The sequence below is a fragment of the Paramisgurnus dabryanus genome, chromosome 4, assembly GCF_030506205.2.
Source record: "Paramisgurnus dabryanus chromosome 4, PD_genome_1.1, whole genome shotgun sequence".
Taxonomy (NCBI): Eukaryota; Metazoa; Chordata; class Actinopteri; order Cypriniformes; family Cobitidae; genus Paramisgurnus; species Paramisgurnus dabryanus.
Window position 1 is genome coordinate 13,141,806 of NC_133340.1, and position 15,348 is coordinate 13,157,153.

General features: G+C 38.8%; 1 protein-coding gene across 2 annotated transcripts in view; it reads left to right on the forward strand.

Moving 5' to 3' along the window:
* The window catches only part of galntl6 (polypeptide N-acetylgalactosaminyltransferase like 6), a 265,789-nt gene that overhangs the window by 205,833 nt on the left and 44,608 nt on the right, over positions 1–15,348 (forward strand). For both annotated transcript variants that reach the window (XM_065265203.2, XM_073814250.1), the window contains exon 6: positions 12,284–12,469. In XM_065265203.2, coding sequence (XP_065121275.1) covers positions 12,284–12,469 — 186 coding nt within the window. The remainder of the gene's footprint in view (positions 1–12,283; positions 12,470–15,348) is intronic.

The following is a 15,348-nucleotide window of genomic DNA, read 5'->3' on the forward strand; positions in this document are numbered from 1 at the left end:
CCCTCCCTTCCGTGCTTTCGTGAACGTGACCAACCCCCACCCCCAAATCCTTCTTGGCGTTTATTGGCTGTAAAACTTTGTTTTGTTTCGTGGTGCAGGTTTGGCCACTGTGTGTATATTGAAGTTTGTAGAGCCTGGGCTGTCTACAGAGATCGCATTTTTTACAGTTTGATCAGCGGTCAGGTAGCAAGCAGATAGTGAGAAGATGTGTGCTGTATGTAACAAAAATGTTTTATTGTCTAAAACGCGTGAATTCGCTTAGAGAACCTTTAAAGGAGGAGAGTCGCACGGTCACTGTCCCCCAGCCGATCATGCAGGATTATTGATGTCATCTGTGATCACTTTTGAGACACACTTTCCCTCCTCCAATCAGAATGAAGCGTCTGGCTGACGTCTCGGCTGTCACTCCATCACGGGTTCATATCAATATTCTAGCGGCAGCTGCTCTGCTCCACTTTCAGAAAGATCCATCTATTAATCTATTATATTTCATGCCGTATTTCTTTCTTAGTGACAACTAGGTCACTATTACCACTTTTTCTCTGTGCAATGACCTGTCTATCATCTGTATCTCATTTATCTTCTGCTCCCACCTGTTAGATTTCATTAATGACACTCCTCAAACCTTGTTCATAGATAAAGATTGTTCAGTTCGGTATTTGACATTCAGAGCATTCTGGTGGATTTGTAAAAGGAGATGTTTGATGGTTACAGGCAAAATAATGGCAAGTTATATTCAAAATACACATTTTGTGACCCGTTTCATAATCTAATTATGAATTTAAATAATTGATTTTGCCTTAATTTAAATCTTTGACATGGCCTTTCTCAGTCAATAATAAATACAGTATATCCAGGTTATATTTTCACATAGCGTTCTTTTCATTATGTAGGACAGTTTGATGTAGAAAATCACAAAAAAATACTTTAGTTAGGGTGGGGGTCACAATTATCCAACTTTATAGAAATCAAACTGTAGTATGTTTATTTATTTATATGTAAATGAGAGTCAGTATAGATTGTCCCTAATTCACAAAACGCAGCATTCTTTGCCTGAAACAGTTAACGTCAGTTAACATAACCTGATTTGCATAATTTCTTTAGTGAGTCAGGCACTAAAACGATTTAGGCAGTGCGTGCGCATAAAGAACACTATAAGCAGGCGCAATTTCTTTGTTAGTCAATTATCCCCTAATATCTTGTGTATCCTCTTCTCAAGATAATTTATCTTTAAGGGCGTCGCAATATTTTACTGAAAAGACATTTATGTTTATCCAATTAGCAGATGTTTTTTTTCCAAAGTGACTTAGAGTGCATGCAAGCTACACATTTTATTGATGTTTGTGCCATTATCTACCAATTGAACTACAGAACTGACAAAGACAACCGTGAAGGATAAATAAAAGAGTTCATAACTCTGTTTCATATGTCACATCTAAAAAACAGCAACTTTTCACAACTCTGAGACACTGAAACCCAAAAGTATTGAGTGAGTGAATGCCACCTGCAGGCCTACATAACACCATTCCCATCAGCAAGCAGGGGGTCTACCATTCAAGAACAGACCAGGCCCAAACATGTCCTGTTTCAGTAGATTGCATACGCTCGGTTACTGTGCAATATGTGTATTTCTACATCATACAGAGTTGGAATAATTGTGACTTGTGCAACCAAAATGAGTCAGAATGAGCACCTTTTTAAAAATGAGATATTTATATTACAGTCTTTATTAAAAAAACTTCAAAATGATGTATGATTTGTTGAAATCTGACAAAAAAATAACAGAGCTTTATCTGTTTGAAGTTGACAGAGTCAGCAAATTCAGTTTTGAGAAAATTCAAGATTTTCACTGCAATCACTGCATCCATACCTTAAAATCACTGGTAAAACTAATAGCCTAGATTTAGCAAACACAAAGCCATAAGCAATACTATAGGAAAATATATGTTAAACTTTTTTCTTTCTTTTTATTGTTTGATTGTCTGAGCTTTGAGATCTACTGTAATGCACGGCTCTAACATTACACATCAGATTTTTTGACAAAAGTTAACCAAACATTCACTTAAAAGTTTATATCTTCGTGAATTCTTGTCAAAGAATTGCTTCGGATCTGTCAGTCGGCACGAGAAAGCTAGTTTTCGCTCTTAACAACTCTTTTAACATCAATCAGGTCACAAACTTTATCTCTCTTAATAGCTATTTTAATATGAAGCTAGTCCTGCACTCTAATTCTAATTCCTGCATGTTTTAAAACCAAACGCATTTGGATGGACACACATCTTTGTATAGGTTAAGCATTTATTCAATGTATTCATATTACATGAATGATACTATGATACTGTCCAAAATCAAAACTATTTTGGTCTAAACAGATGAAACATACTCACATAATCTCTTTTCGAAGAAAACATAAAAACAAACTAAAAACGGTACACACACAATATACTTCATCTTATACTATATGCTATAAGCATCTGTTGTTTCTATTTGCTTTACTGACAGTTACTGTGGCAATAGCATTAACGTTACATGACAAATAATCTAAATTTAATTTTTAAATTAACACGGCAAAATTCACCTAAGGTTATGTTGTTTGCATCTATGGATTTGCTTATTATCTGTATTTTTTAATATAAGGATGCATTTTCTGTAATGCAGTTTTGAAACAAATATCATTAATGTGTAAAAGCACTACACAAACACTAAAACTTAGGGAACAAATAACTCCCTCCTTCTTTGATTTTATTTGGTTAGATTTCTGCTCAGATAATGTGATTGGCTGGACACTCATGTGCACGCTGTTAGACTGCTGCACTAAGAGACTGTTGCTGAGTCCCAATTCGCATACTATCCGTCCTAAATAGTATTCGAAACTAGAATTAGTACGTCCCAAAACGTAGTATGTTGAAATGAGTATCCCAAAGATACCCGGATGGTCTAATATTTCCGGTTAGATTTCGAAGTGCAGATCGATCCACACTCTAACGGCTAATATTGCCCACAACCCATTGCGTGCGGGAGGGAGGAGCTTTGTGGTGATGTAAATATGGCAGCCAGACGCAGCAGCGGAGATGCGCCCTCAGCTTTTAAGTGTAAGAATTTAAATGTTTAACCCTAATTACAGTTATCGTTCATTGTCTCGTAATATTCGGTTGATGTTGTGAAAATAAAGTACCATGGCTGTAGTACTGTGTCATGCATGTGTCTTTTTTATGTATTTCTTTTTATGTTTCTGTCTTAGATTTATACCTTACTATAAACCCATATGAAAAAAACACCTTTTACTACACTAATCATAGTTTAACCACACTGACTTATTTGTAGTAATACTGTGGCTGTACAAATGTTAACTTTATTAAGAAATATGGTTACTAAACTTTTACTATAGTAAAAGCATGGTTCATTTTCATCGCGGTATTTCTGATTTGCAAACATAAGTATAAAATAAGCATAAAATACGTTAAACAATAGTTATACTATAAACTTTAACTATTTTGACTTTAAAATAAGTAGCTTTCATTACACACATTGTTGCACATGAACATCATAACCAGCCGCCTCACAAACGACCTGCGTTTGGTGTGCGTAACTAGGCAACCACGTTGTCGTTCACTTTGCATGACGTCATCGAAGTACGTCCCAGAACGTGCATACTCTTTTGCTACACACTCAAAAGTACGTACATTTTCCTCACAAAAACAGTACATACTTTTAGGTCGTAGTATAAGTAGGCGAATTGGGACCCAGCATGTGTGTGTTTTGAAGGTTACAAGTGGGTCCAAAGAAAACTGACAGTATTGTAATCATTATAATTATTTCTCTATAACTTGCGTGCATAACAGTGAACTGGCCCACATTTTCCCCTGTATCCGCTCTAAATGGTTACACTTTAAGAAGGAATATGAAGTGATAAAAACAACACATTAGTGTTGATTCTGGGAAAACACACTACATGCTTTGTCCCAAAATCCGTACTCGGAGCGACACGTCATTAGGGCCGACCTAAACAGTGTATATGTGAAAACACCCTCAGATCGTTAAAATAGGGCCCAATATGTTAAAAGCTTAAAACAAAAAGATGTCTAAAAAAAAATAACACATTCTTTCTAAGAGTTTGTGTGTATATATATATATATTTTTTCTTTAAATGGTCTGGCCTCTCTGGCATTTGCCAGAATTGCCAGATGGCCAATCCGCCCATGATGAGGGCTAAATGTCATATTTGATGACCTTTTGTTCACTTATTTACCCACATGTGTTCCAGCTTAGTGGTTCCCAACTTTTTTCACTTCAAGGCCCCCTAGTTGCCCACAAGAATATTTGAAGACCCCCCACATTTCCAAATAAAATGAACTACAGCTTGGAATGACTAGACAGATGTATATACCCTACTAAAATGGCCAAAAAAAGAAACATCTTATAATGTTTGAATGTGCATTAGCTGTGTACAGTAAATGCTTATATGTATTACATTTTCGCATCACAGTTGCATATTTATAAATACAACTCAAACTCATTAGTCTCAATAAATGTTTCAATTAATCTTCTCTCACACGAATCTAAGAGATATAATTTTTCTCTATGCACTGCTTTTTGGCAGGAGCTGTAATTGACCGCCTTCCCAGACTCATCATTTATTTCTAATCACTTTTGATCCCCACACCCAAACATAGCATCCGTCTCCATGGTCCTCTTTCTTTCCTGTGTATCTCTCAAATGTTCCATCTGGACATTCTCATGTTTGCGTTGCTGGAAGAGCATCGACTGCTTTTTCCTGGTGTCACAAAAAAACATTGAATAAAGACAGTCATTGTCTAGTTTTCCTGAAAAAGTGCACTATGCACAATACTAATGGGCATAGTGACACTAATTCTAGTTTATGTGCCTCTCTCCGTGCATCCACCAAAGAGACTGAAGCGGATTGTTTAGCTGCTAATCAGCATGTGTGGAGCTTCATTGTTACTCGACGTGCTTTCCGCTCCACGCCGAGATGAATGACCTTGTCTCTTTTAAAAGAGCCGCATTGAGCGACCGGTGGATCTTTCAAACAAAACCTGCTCGCGTGGAGCCGGGCTTTCTGTTAATGAGAGACCATCGCAGACGCATACATCCCGTTGTCTGCAAAGCAAGGCCGCCTTTCCCCCTCAGCGATAAACAAACCGAGGCTGCATGTGGACTGTGTGAGGAGACTAGAGAGAGGTTAATGGAGGGGCTTCACCTCTCCGCATCACCACTGTCTATCCTCGCCAACAATAGCCTGGCCAATTACCCACCTGCTCTTTGATTGGCCGCTTGCAGGTGCGAGCGATGGAATAGGTGCCAGTCATTACGTTGAAAAAGTCACGCCTCTTTTATCTCTACATTCGTTTCCGCGGCTCTCATCCACAGGCACGTGAAGTTGAATCAATAGGACCGAGTAAGGGCTTTGTTCTCCTTGTATAGCAACTGTACGACAAGTGCGAGCTGGATTATCATAGGCCCTACACAGCAAACTTTGGCGGTGGAATTTCAATTACACTGTCAGTACATGGCTCATCTTCGACTGGCATCGCCCACTCATTGGACTGAGAAGAAAATCCATACCGTCCTTCCGATTCGATTCTGCTTTCTCAGAGAAAATCGGTTCACTTGACTGGCTTATTGTCTTAATGCTGTGACCTTTTCCACCCACACAAACATTTTGTGACCGTGTCCTGCTGGACAGGGCTGTATACATTATACATATATTGTCGTCGAAGCGTGCGACTTCGTAGGTAAAGGGATTTGATGGGATTGATAAATGATGAAAGCAGCCTAATGCCTATCTGTAGAAATGTATCTACATTGAGAATGCCACCCACTATACCCAGAGTCATTTAATCCTGTGTTGAATCCTCTAGATAGGAGACTGTTGTGGATGTTTCTCTTTAACCTTGAAACCCCACATAAGCTTTTCACCTTAGAGGTCGTATTTTTTTTTTTGTTTCTTGGAGTCTCTGACTCAAGTTCTGTAGCCAGAGGAATAGAGTGCTAAATTGTCCTTCATTTTTCTCCTCGTCAATTTGTGATGCTTAATGTTGCATGAACGACCTTTCCTTTGGTGACGGATAATATGCTTGCAACTGAGGTTAGCTTGTAATTATATACTCTAAAAGAAGTCGTCCTTTATTCAATGATGTAAATCCAATAGAAAATTGGAATGAGGGAAAGAAGGTATTGTTGGTGCAGGCATAAATATACAGTAGTCTGGTAAATAATAAGGTTCATCATGAAGAGTTTTCATAACAGAAACAGAAAATCTATAAACTGAAAATTATTTTTTATTCTAAAACTCAAAATGAAAATGTAATATGCATGTAACCATAGCCCAAAAATAAATAAAATAAGAAAAATAAATGAATAAAACCAAACATGATATCAAAAACGACATGTAACCAATTCATAGCCGGACTGTATCGAGTCTATAGTTAACCTAGGTGGTGAAAGGACGTCTGTTGCTTGCTGTGTATCCCTAAAAGTAATTTTAAAAGGTTGTGCTAAGCATTATAAGTTTTGTTGTTTGTTTGTGTCTTTACTTATTTAATATTTAATCTTTGAAATGTGTTGTTATTGCTCTGAACACCACGCCGTGACTGAACCACCCGTCTCCCGACACTTAAAATAGATATACTTCTACAACAAATTCATTTGCCACATTGTCAAGCGTTGTTAGACATTTCCCTTGGGTTACTTTCGCAGGCCTCATTTTCTGGTCCTCTTTACGGCGGCAATGTAATAAATTGGGATTGAGTCTGAGCATTGATCTCGCTGCAGAGACGGATTTATGAATAGTTCAAGGTAATGCGTATCCCAGAGGAAAGCGGCGGTTGAATAAATTGGAGCCAACATGCAGGGCAATCAGAAGGGCAGGTGGGTTTCTTTTATTTACACATTGGCCAACGGCAGGGTCCGAAAACAAACAGTATATTATGAATAAAGCCAGTGGCAACTTAGCAGATCTTTTACTCTCTGTGCCTGTTAACAGTGGCCACAGTCGAATCGCGACTAAAACACATATTGCCGTTTAAGACACATGCAGAGACAAAGCAGGCAATGCAGATGCAGGAGTCAGAATGGGTTGTGAAACAAAAGAGACCTGCATCAGTCCAGGTGATAAAGCATTTAGTTCAATCTATTACTTTGGTTTCTTAGCAGAATTTGTGCAATGTTGGTAACTGCATCTACAGTAACACAGGTGCGTAATGGTATTTGCATCCAGCTGCTCTTGTCGTACAGCATAACAGTTGTTTATGTTCCAATTAACTGGAAAATCACAGGGGGTTGAAACAGTTGTGGCTTTTTTAAAAGTTGCATTTGTTCATTTTTGTTTTTTACTATACTGTACTGTATGTGTATGCTTGTCTGCCTTCCGACCAAGATAGTCTGGGATAGTCTCCAGGTCAAAATTAGTGATTCATTATTTACCCTTAAAACTATGTCATATTTTAGCATAGAATTAGCAAAATTATACTTCTGTCATTTAAACAACTAGTTTTTTTGAGGCATTGGCCTGGGGTGCCTTTTAACCAATAGTTAAAGGTGCAATGTGGGACTTTAGAAGGATCTCTTTACGAAAATTGCAGTATAACTATATAATAACTGTATTATCAGGAGACCTTACATAATGAACTCCATTGTTTTTATTACCTTCGAATGGGTCGTTTTTATCTACATACATCGCTGGTCTCCTTACATGGAGTTCGTCATAATGTTTCTACAGTAGCTCTACTTGTTTTTTTTCAACCCAGCATTGGGTCATAAAGGGGAGAACGCTATTGGGTTGTAATTTAACCTATGCTGGGTTGTTTCAACCCAAAATGCTAATGTGTTTTAAAGCAACATCAAAGAGTTTTTTTTTACCCTAAAATAACGTTTCCAAAAAAGTTTCAGTTGTTTATCCACTCGAAACAGGGTGAACGGCACTTTCACATTCGCTTTGCAGCCCTCTGTCTGCCAAAACCGCACTAAAGAAGTTTCCAACCGTAAAGTAAAAACTACAAAAACTTGCTTTACGGCAGTGGAGCATCCTGCAGGCTGTGGGTGGAGCATACTTGGCAGGTACATATATAAAAGAAAGATACCATTACCTAGCGTTCATGCAGCTTTTCAATTTTCATCATTACGGAGCCTGCAAAGAAAAGTAAAGGTTTCATTTCGGAGAATGGGAAGAAAAGAAAATGGTAGCACGATAGAGAAAGAAGGAGGCTAGGAGTTGCAAGACTGATGTTGACCTGGCTTTGCTGCTACTAGACTTGTGAGTAATACCGGTTTACAGATACTAAACATGCCGACTTGATCTCTTTTTTTGTACAATGCATTGTAAAATTATTTACGACAGTGGTAATGGTCAATTTCGTTTCCAACCTGTAGGCGGAGGAAAGAGCAAAAACTCTTTAGTGTTGCTTTAACTACAGACTGTAAAAAAAAGATGGACGCCAGGTTTTCCTGCAGAAACTGTTAGTTAAGGTGGTAGGGTTGGGCGGGTGGTTGGTGCCAAGGGCGTGGCAATCAAATGGGCGGGGCATATGCGTCATTATGAAAATTTAAATATTTTTATAAAATAAATAAATAAAATATTTATTTTTAAAACACTCAAATAAAACTTCATGTTGAAGAAACTATGACAAAAAATGAACACATACAAGATTATTAATGAATTAAATGTTTTTACTTCTAACAGGAATAGCTGCGTGATGAAGTGAAACTAAAGGGTAAAAAATGGTAAAAACTGATTATTTCCCACTATAAATTACATTATCTTAAAGGAGTGTAACTGCTGTAGCATTTAAATAAAGCACATAGATAAAGTGAACAAGAGCGCTCAACAATTATATCTAATCAACAGGCACGTGAAACCCTAGCAGGTTGCTCAAACAACAAAATCACCAGCTAACTTACTTTAAAATTGCAAGAACTGTAGACTTATACAATAACAGGCTTAAATAAACCCAAAACATAAGTCCACTTACAGTTCTCACGGACACGTGTTTTATCAACTGGCTATCCTCCAGACATGACGGAGCACGTCTTATCTCATTTCGGGCGTGTGGTGCGCATGCATCTTCAGTGCGTCTTCACTATTCTATTAGATGTTTTATCAACTGGCTAGATATCCTCCGGCTAGTTATCCTCCAGTGACGGTCCGGACCACTTCTTTCTCATTTGGGCCGTGAGGCGCACGTCCCTGCTCGCGATTTGATGCGCGTATGCGCTATTCTCCGAGATGCACTTGACGGCCTTTTGTGCAGCAATTTTTTTTTTTTTTTTGACGATCTAGTTAAGGCGGTAGTGTTTCCAAGCTTAGGCGGGCTGCCTTAACTGAAATATGCTGCGGGAAACCCTGGACACCACAACGTTGCTTTCTTCCATTGTAATGAATCAAAGCCAAAAATGTCTGACCATGGATGCTGCCATGTTAGGTAAAAACTTCAGTTTGGTGCCAGGCAGAAGGAATCGAAGAAAGAGCCGCGGTACCAAACTTCCACCCAAACGCTTGCATGTTCAATCGTAACGACACACCCCCTTTCTATAGCATCAAATTACAAATTATAGCATCACACCCGGTTTTAACCCATTGTTGGGTCTGATTAGATCATAAGCAACGCGCTCAAAAATAACCAAAGAGTTTCAATGTAAAATGGATTGTGCTATATGCTAAAAGTGGTAGCACCAAACCTGGAGATCAGCTGAATGGATTCCAAAATGGTAAGAATCAAATGTTTAACTCTAGGGGAGCTGGAAAATGAGCATATTTAAAAAAAGTGGAATGTCCCTTTAAAGAGAGCTCATCTACTAAAGCAACGTCAATTAAATAACGTGACTCGCTAGTGTGAACTAGACAATAGGAATTTTAACCCCTCTGAAGCTCTCATATCAAGAAAGTTAGAAATACTGCTTGAAAAGTATTACAAATCTCCCAGCACCATCAAACATTATCTGAAGAGTAGAATAGCAGAAAGACACACATCTGTTTGAAACCATCAGAAAGCTTCTGTGCGACACAAAATTTGTCGTCTCGGACATATCTCTTAATGGCAGACCACCAGGGAGAAGGAAAAATGAAATTCTTTCTTTTACCCAGGTCGGGAAAGTAAAGTAGCGGCCCAGAGAGGTCTGTCTGCAAGCCATCAAAGCAAAGAACGTGCCTGCCCTCCATCATGGTTTGTCAGCCGCATACCAGCGGGATACAAAACTTTGCCTTTTTCCTCATAACTGTTTATTTGTCACTTCCTTCCCCAGCGCTCTGCCTGCCATGCATCATCGCCAATGATTTATGACCTCGTTTAATCAAGCGCTCGTAGGACACGGAAAGCATGATGGTAAAAAGCCGTCCGACACATTCGGTTCCGCGAGCCGCTTCCACTAACAGCGCCGGCACGGAATTTCGTGATTCTCTTCCCCACCTCAGCACAGTGGGATCAGAGTGCAGTGGCAACTCATATCGAGGCTGTCACTTTTATTGGGGCCATTTGTTTGAAGGCCAGACACCCTGGGAGTTGAGAAGAAAGGGAGAGAGGGAGGAAAGCACAAAGAAAGTGCTGAATGTAACTTTGCGCATTGGCAGGTGACTTTGCTGGAGTTTAGCAGACAGCGAGGATGCGGCTCTTGGTTCCCTGAAGTGAGTTTGGCCCCTGGCCTAAGAGAACCGAACACGAGGAACAAACACACACGCCTACATATTGCTGTTTGACGTCCACCAGAGGAACGCCTCACATACAGTACCGTCTCCCTGTCGGCTAATATACTCTTTTATTTTTCATCACAGATGTCCTGCTCTGTTTGGGTTGTTTATAATTGCATTGGGGCCTGCAGTGAGTTCTCTGTACACAGACCAGAAACTCTCTGAAGTGCGGCTATCATAAAGTTGCCAGTCTTTTTGGTGCCATATTAAAAATAAATGCGGCCCTGCTGCTTTTCTGACTGGACACAATGGACCTCCTGCGAAGCTTTTCGTAGGTATTGTTAACCTGGACATCATCTTTGTAAATACAGTGTGTATCAGGGTTTAAGTAACTTCAACTATATTTTCATATGAAGGCACGACTATATTTCGTTTCGAACAACTCCGCTATGCCATTTTCAAATAGGAAATGTATTTTTGTCAGGATTAAGGACGCCATAGATATTGTGGATGTCTGACTTTTTTATAAACGCACTGTGAAATTGATGCGTTTCATCAACTATTGTTTGCGCGCTTTGTAGTAAATTCTGTCATTTCAGGATATTTAAAATGCAAAAAATGAGATGTTCATACATCGTATAGTCAAAGCACATGAATGTCACTTCATGTTTTGTGCTATTCAGCTTTTATGTTCAGTAAAGAAAATTCACTGGTCCTCTGGTTCAAACCTTCCATTAAATCACGACGGCCGCATCTAATGGATTTCCGTTATGTTGGGAATCCAAAGCGTATATGTTTGGTTCCTCCAAAGCATCTAATCACACAGTCGCATGTGCACATTCACACAAAGACGTAACAGCTGGGAAGCAATGATTGAGTTTGTGCAGGTATTAATGGTGTGTGTTTGTATAACGTGGAAATGGTCGAAAAAATGCAGCAAACTCCCGTTGCTTCGGAAAATGAACAAACAGTAATGTGTGGAAAGATAAGACTTCGTCCATTTCTTTTTTTTTTTGCTCTGCTTTTGAAATAGCTGCCTCTGCTGTTACTTTGCACTCACAGAAAGGGGTCAAATGCATTAGCCACTACCCAACTAACACTGAGAAAATCGACTTTTCCATCTGTTTCTCTTTCCTTCTGTGTTTTCATGCCCTTTAACATAGCTAAAGAAGTTTTTTGAATGTGCGCATTCATTTTGACGGAATAAAGTTGTGCGTTGAAGGTCACATTTTATTATTTATAATAATAAAATACTGTTAATGTAGTTTGTTATCTGTATTCTTAAATCATACATTCGATACATTTATGGATTTGCAGATTGCATCTAATATATTACAACATTTAAATCAGCAGTGTTTGTGCTGCTTAACATTCTAGAAACAGAGAACATTCAACATTTCACTTAAGTATTAACAGCAGGGCAATCGTATGGGGTGTTAAACATTAATGTCCTTGAATGGGGCCAAGAGAATGGAGAAACAATCCTGAGATTAAATTACTGCACCACTGCACCGAAACACATACTCTATCTCCCTTCTTTTGCCTTTAACACAATACAATCCCAGGCTTAAGTCTTAAATGCCATTTCTTTAATTCAATACATTCTTCCTAGTAATTTCTTTTTTATTGTCTTTATCTCAACAGATCACCTCAAAGCTCATCTGGAAGAGCACATGGCCAGATTTCCTAAAGTCCGTATCGTGCGAACTAAGAAGCGAGAGGGTCTGATCCGCACACGGCTCCTCGGAGCATCGGTGGCCAGAGGAGAGGTCCTCACATTCCTGGACTCACACTGTGAAGCCAACGTCAACTGGCTGCCGCCCCTCCTCGGTAAGTCAAGATAACACACTGCTGATCCTGGCTGTTGCACATACCCACAGATTCTAATGCCTATTATTGTGAGAAAATACAGGCTGGTGAAATCCCATTCAGATGCAACGTTCATTGTGCTTATCTTTGTCTTTTAAATCTAGCGATTTTAAAATTCAATCGCTTTTCCCGTTCAAAGCCCTTTGCTTGCAGTCACTTGATTAAAAAACAAAAAAATACATTTTCTTGTCTGTAGCTTGTTCTTGTTATCACAGAAAACCTTTCTTCTTTCAAACTCATTGAGGATACAATCTATAGTTTTGCCCCGCTGCGTCGCATAAGCGTTCCAAATGTGGCCAGCTTTTGATGCGTGTGACGCTATTGCAACGTTTCAAATTCAGATGGTTGCTTCTGTTATGATTTTTACACTTATTGATCTAATACCAATTTTTTGTTTTTAGTGCACTTGATCTGGCTGTTTTTTCTTCTCTTGGCTGAACATCAGGCATTCGTCCCAGAGATGTGGGCACAGCACGGCGAGTTCTAATTGGTTACAGTGTGCTGTGTATGGTCTTTGAGAGGCATGCTGGGATGCGGCCTGGCATGTATGATTAAAGTGGAGCTGCCGAACAGGCGCACTGCAGGTTGTGTGTCGCAGGCTGTTTGAAACAGATCTCTGATCAGTAATGTTGAAGACAGGGCTCGTTGTCCCCTCATCCATCCAACCATCACTCATTAGCCAGGGTGCAACCAGACACACATTTAATTAACAATGGTTGGGACATACACCAAGGCTTTGTGTCTTTAACTCTTTCACCGCCAGCGTTTTTTTAAAAGTTGCCAGCCAGCGCCAGCGTTTTTCATGATTTTCACCAAAGTTTAATGCCTTCCAGAAAATGTTCTTCTTTAAATATATAAACATACAATATATCAAATGAAAGAACAAAAAAAACCGTTTCATTCTACCTTCAGTGGTTCTTTTGTAATCAGCTTTTGAATATGGGTAGGTTTCTGCAAAAACACCACATTTTGAGCAAAAAGCAGAGATAATTCCATTTTTGTGACAGACTTTTCATAGAGATCCCATTCAGAGCGATCTTTAAAACAGACACAGACATGCAGCCGCTTGCCATAGGGCAATACTTCCGGGTTTATAATAGCGGTATTGCGGAAAGACGGAAAATCTTGTCATCGGCGGGGAAGCGTTTTCTCTTAATTGACGAGATATCTCGTCAATGGCGGTGAAAGAGTTAAAATGCAATGACCGAAAAAAAATATATGTATATGTATGTATGTATCAGAATTAGCTCTAAAACTTTTACTGGACAGATAGACAACAATAAAAAATGAAAATATAATATGCATACACTATATATACATATACTTAATTCACAGACAGCATAGGGTTAAGTATGTAAAGATATTATATGCAGATGTTAGGCTAAACACCGTGATAAAAGAAATGTATAGACTGATTGAAACAGTGTACATTAGTTTGGTTAACTCTTTCCCCGCCAGCGTTTAAAAAAAAGTTGCCAACCAGCGCCAACATTTTCATGATTTTCACAAAAGTTTAATGCCTTCCAGAAAATGTTCCTCTTAAAATATAAACATACAGTATACCAAATGAAAGAACAGACTCAAAAAAAAAAAAAAAAAATTCTACCTTGTATATATATATATATATATATATGAGTAGGTTTCTTCAAAAACACAAAATTTTCAGCAAAAAGCTGAGATAATTTTTCTATTTTTCTGAAGGACTTTTGATCAGAGCGATCCTCAAAACATACACGGACATACAGCTGTTTGCCCTAGGATACTTCCGGGTTTTATTAGTGGACCACCTGGTGGATAATAGCAGTATTGCGGAAAGCCGGAAATACTCGTCTTTAGAACAGAAGCTTTTTCTCTTAATTCTCTCAATAGCAGGGAAAGAGTTAAAAGCATCTGCCAAATGCATAAATGTAAATGAGCAATAATATTGGATTATAGACTTGTAGTGTAAGACAGATTTAATTGTTTGTAAGGGGGATTACCTAAAGCCAAGCATCTTCTGTCTGTCTGTCAATATCAACTTTACATATGCCGTCAGATATGAAAGAACATGACAGTCAGAGGCACCAGGACATTGACCCCGGGCTGCAATCCATCCTTGCTTGTATTTGCTACAAAAATATTCACACTATCCCCTGATATTGCAGCATGTCTGCGATAGTTTCAAATTTTTATTACTTTTCTTATTCCTCAACTTGGCAAACGTCAAATGGAGTCCTGGGTTTTCAGATTTAGACAACTTGTTAGATGCATCTGCAATGGGGAAAGAATCAAACAAAGAATTCTGGCCCAGTAAGCGCTACAGCGAAGCGGGTTCTTGGAGAAGGATAGGAAAGAGGAGACTCGGTGCCAGAGAGAAAACAAAGGCGTTGATATGTGAGTGTTGGCAGGAGGATGCAGGTGGTTGTTTGTGTGCTGGCTTTTTAGGAAAGCCTTTTTTGAATTCATACAGTATACATCACACACACACACACAAACGTACACCACATACAGAACATGTAAACAAATGCAATGCCAACAGCTTTCAAAAAGACAAGAGGATGGTAGCTAATGAGATAAAGCTGACAGGGAACTATTCATGTTGCCAAAACCGTTCCTTCTAGCATTGCGCTTTAACGGAGATGTAGTCTTGTAATTTGTTTTCAATTGAAGTTAAGCTATAACAAGAAAATAGGGTGTATAAACATGGACAAATAGGAAAAACAGCTACTTCTTGAGGTTATACTGAGGTATTTACATTCTGTGGTCTTTAAAGGTGCAATGTGGGACTTTAAGAAGGATCTCTTGACAGAAATGCATTATTATTAGTGGTGTATAAAGACCTTACATAATGAACTGTTTTG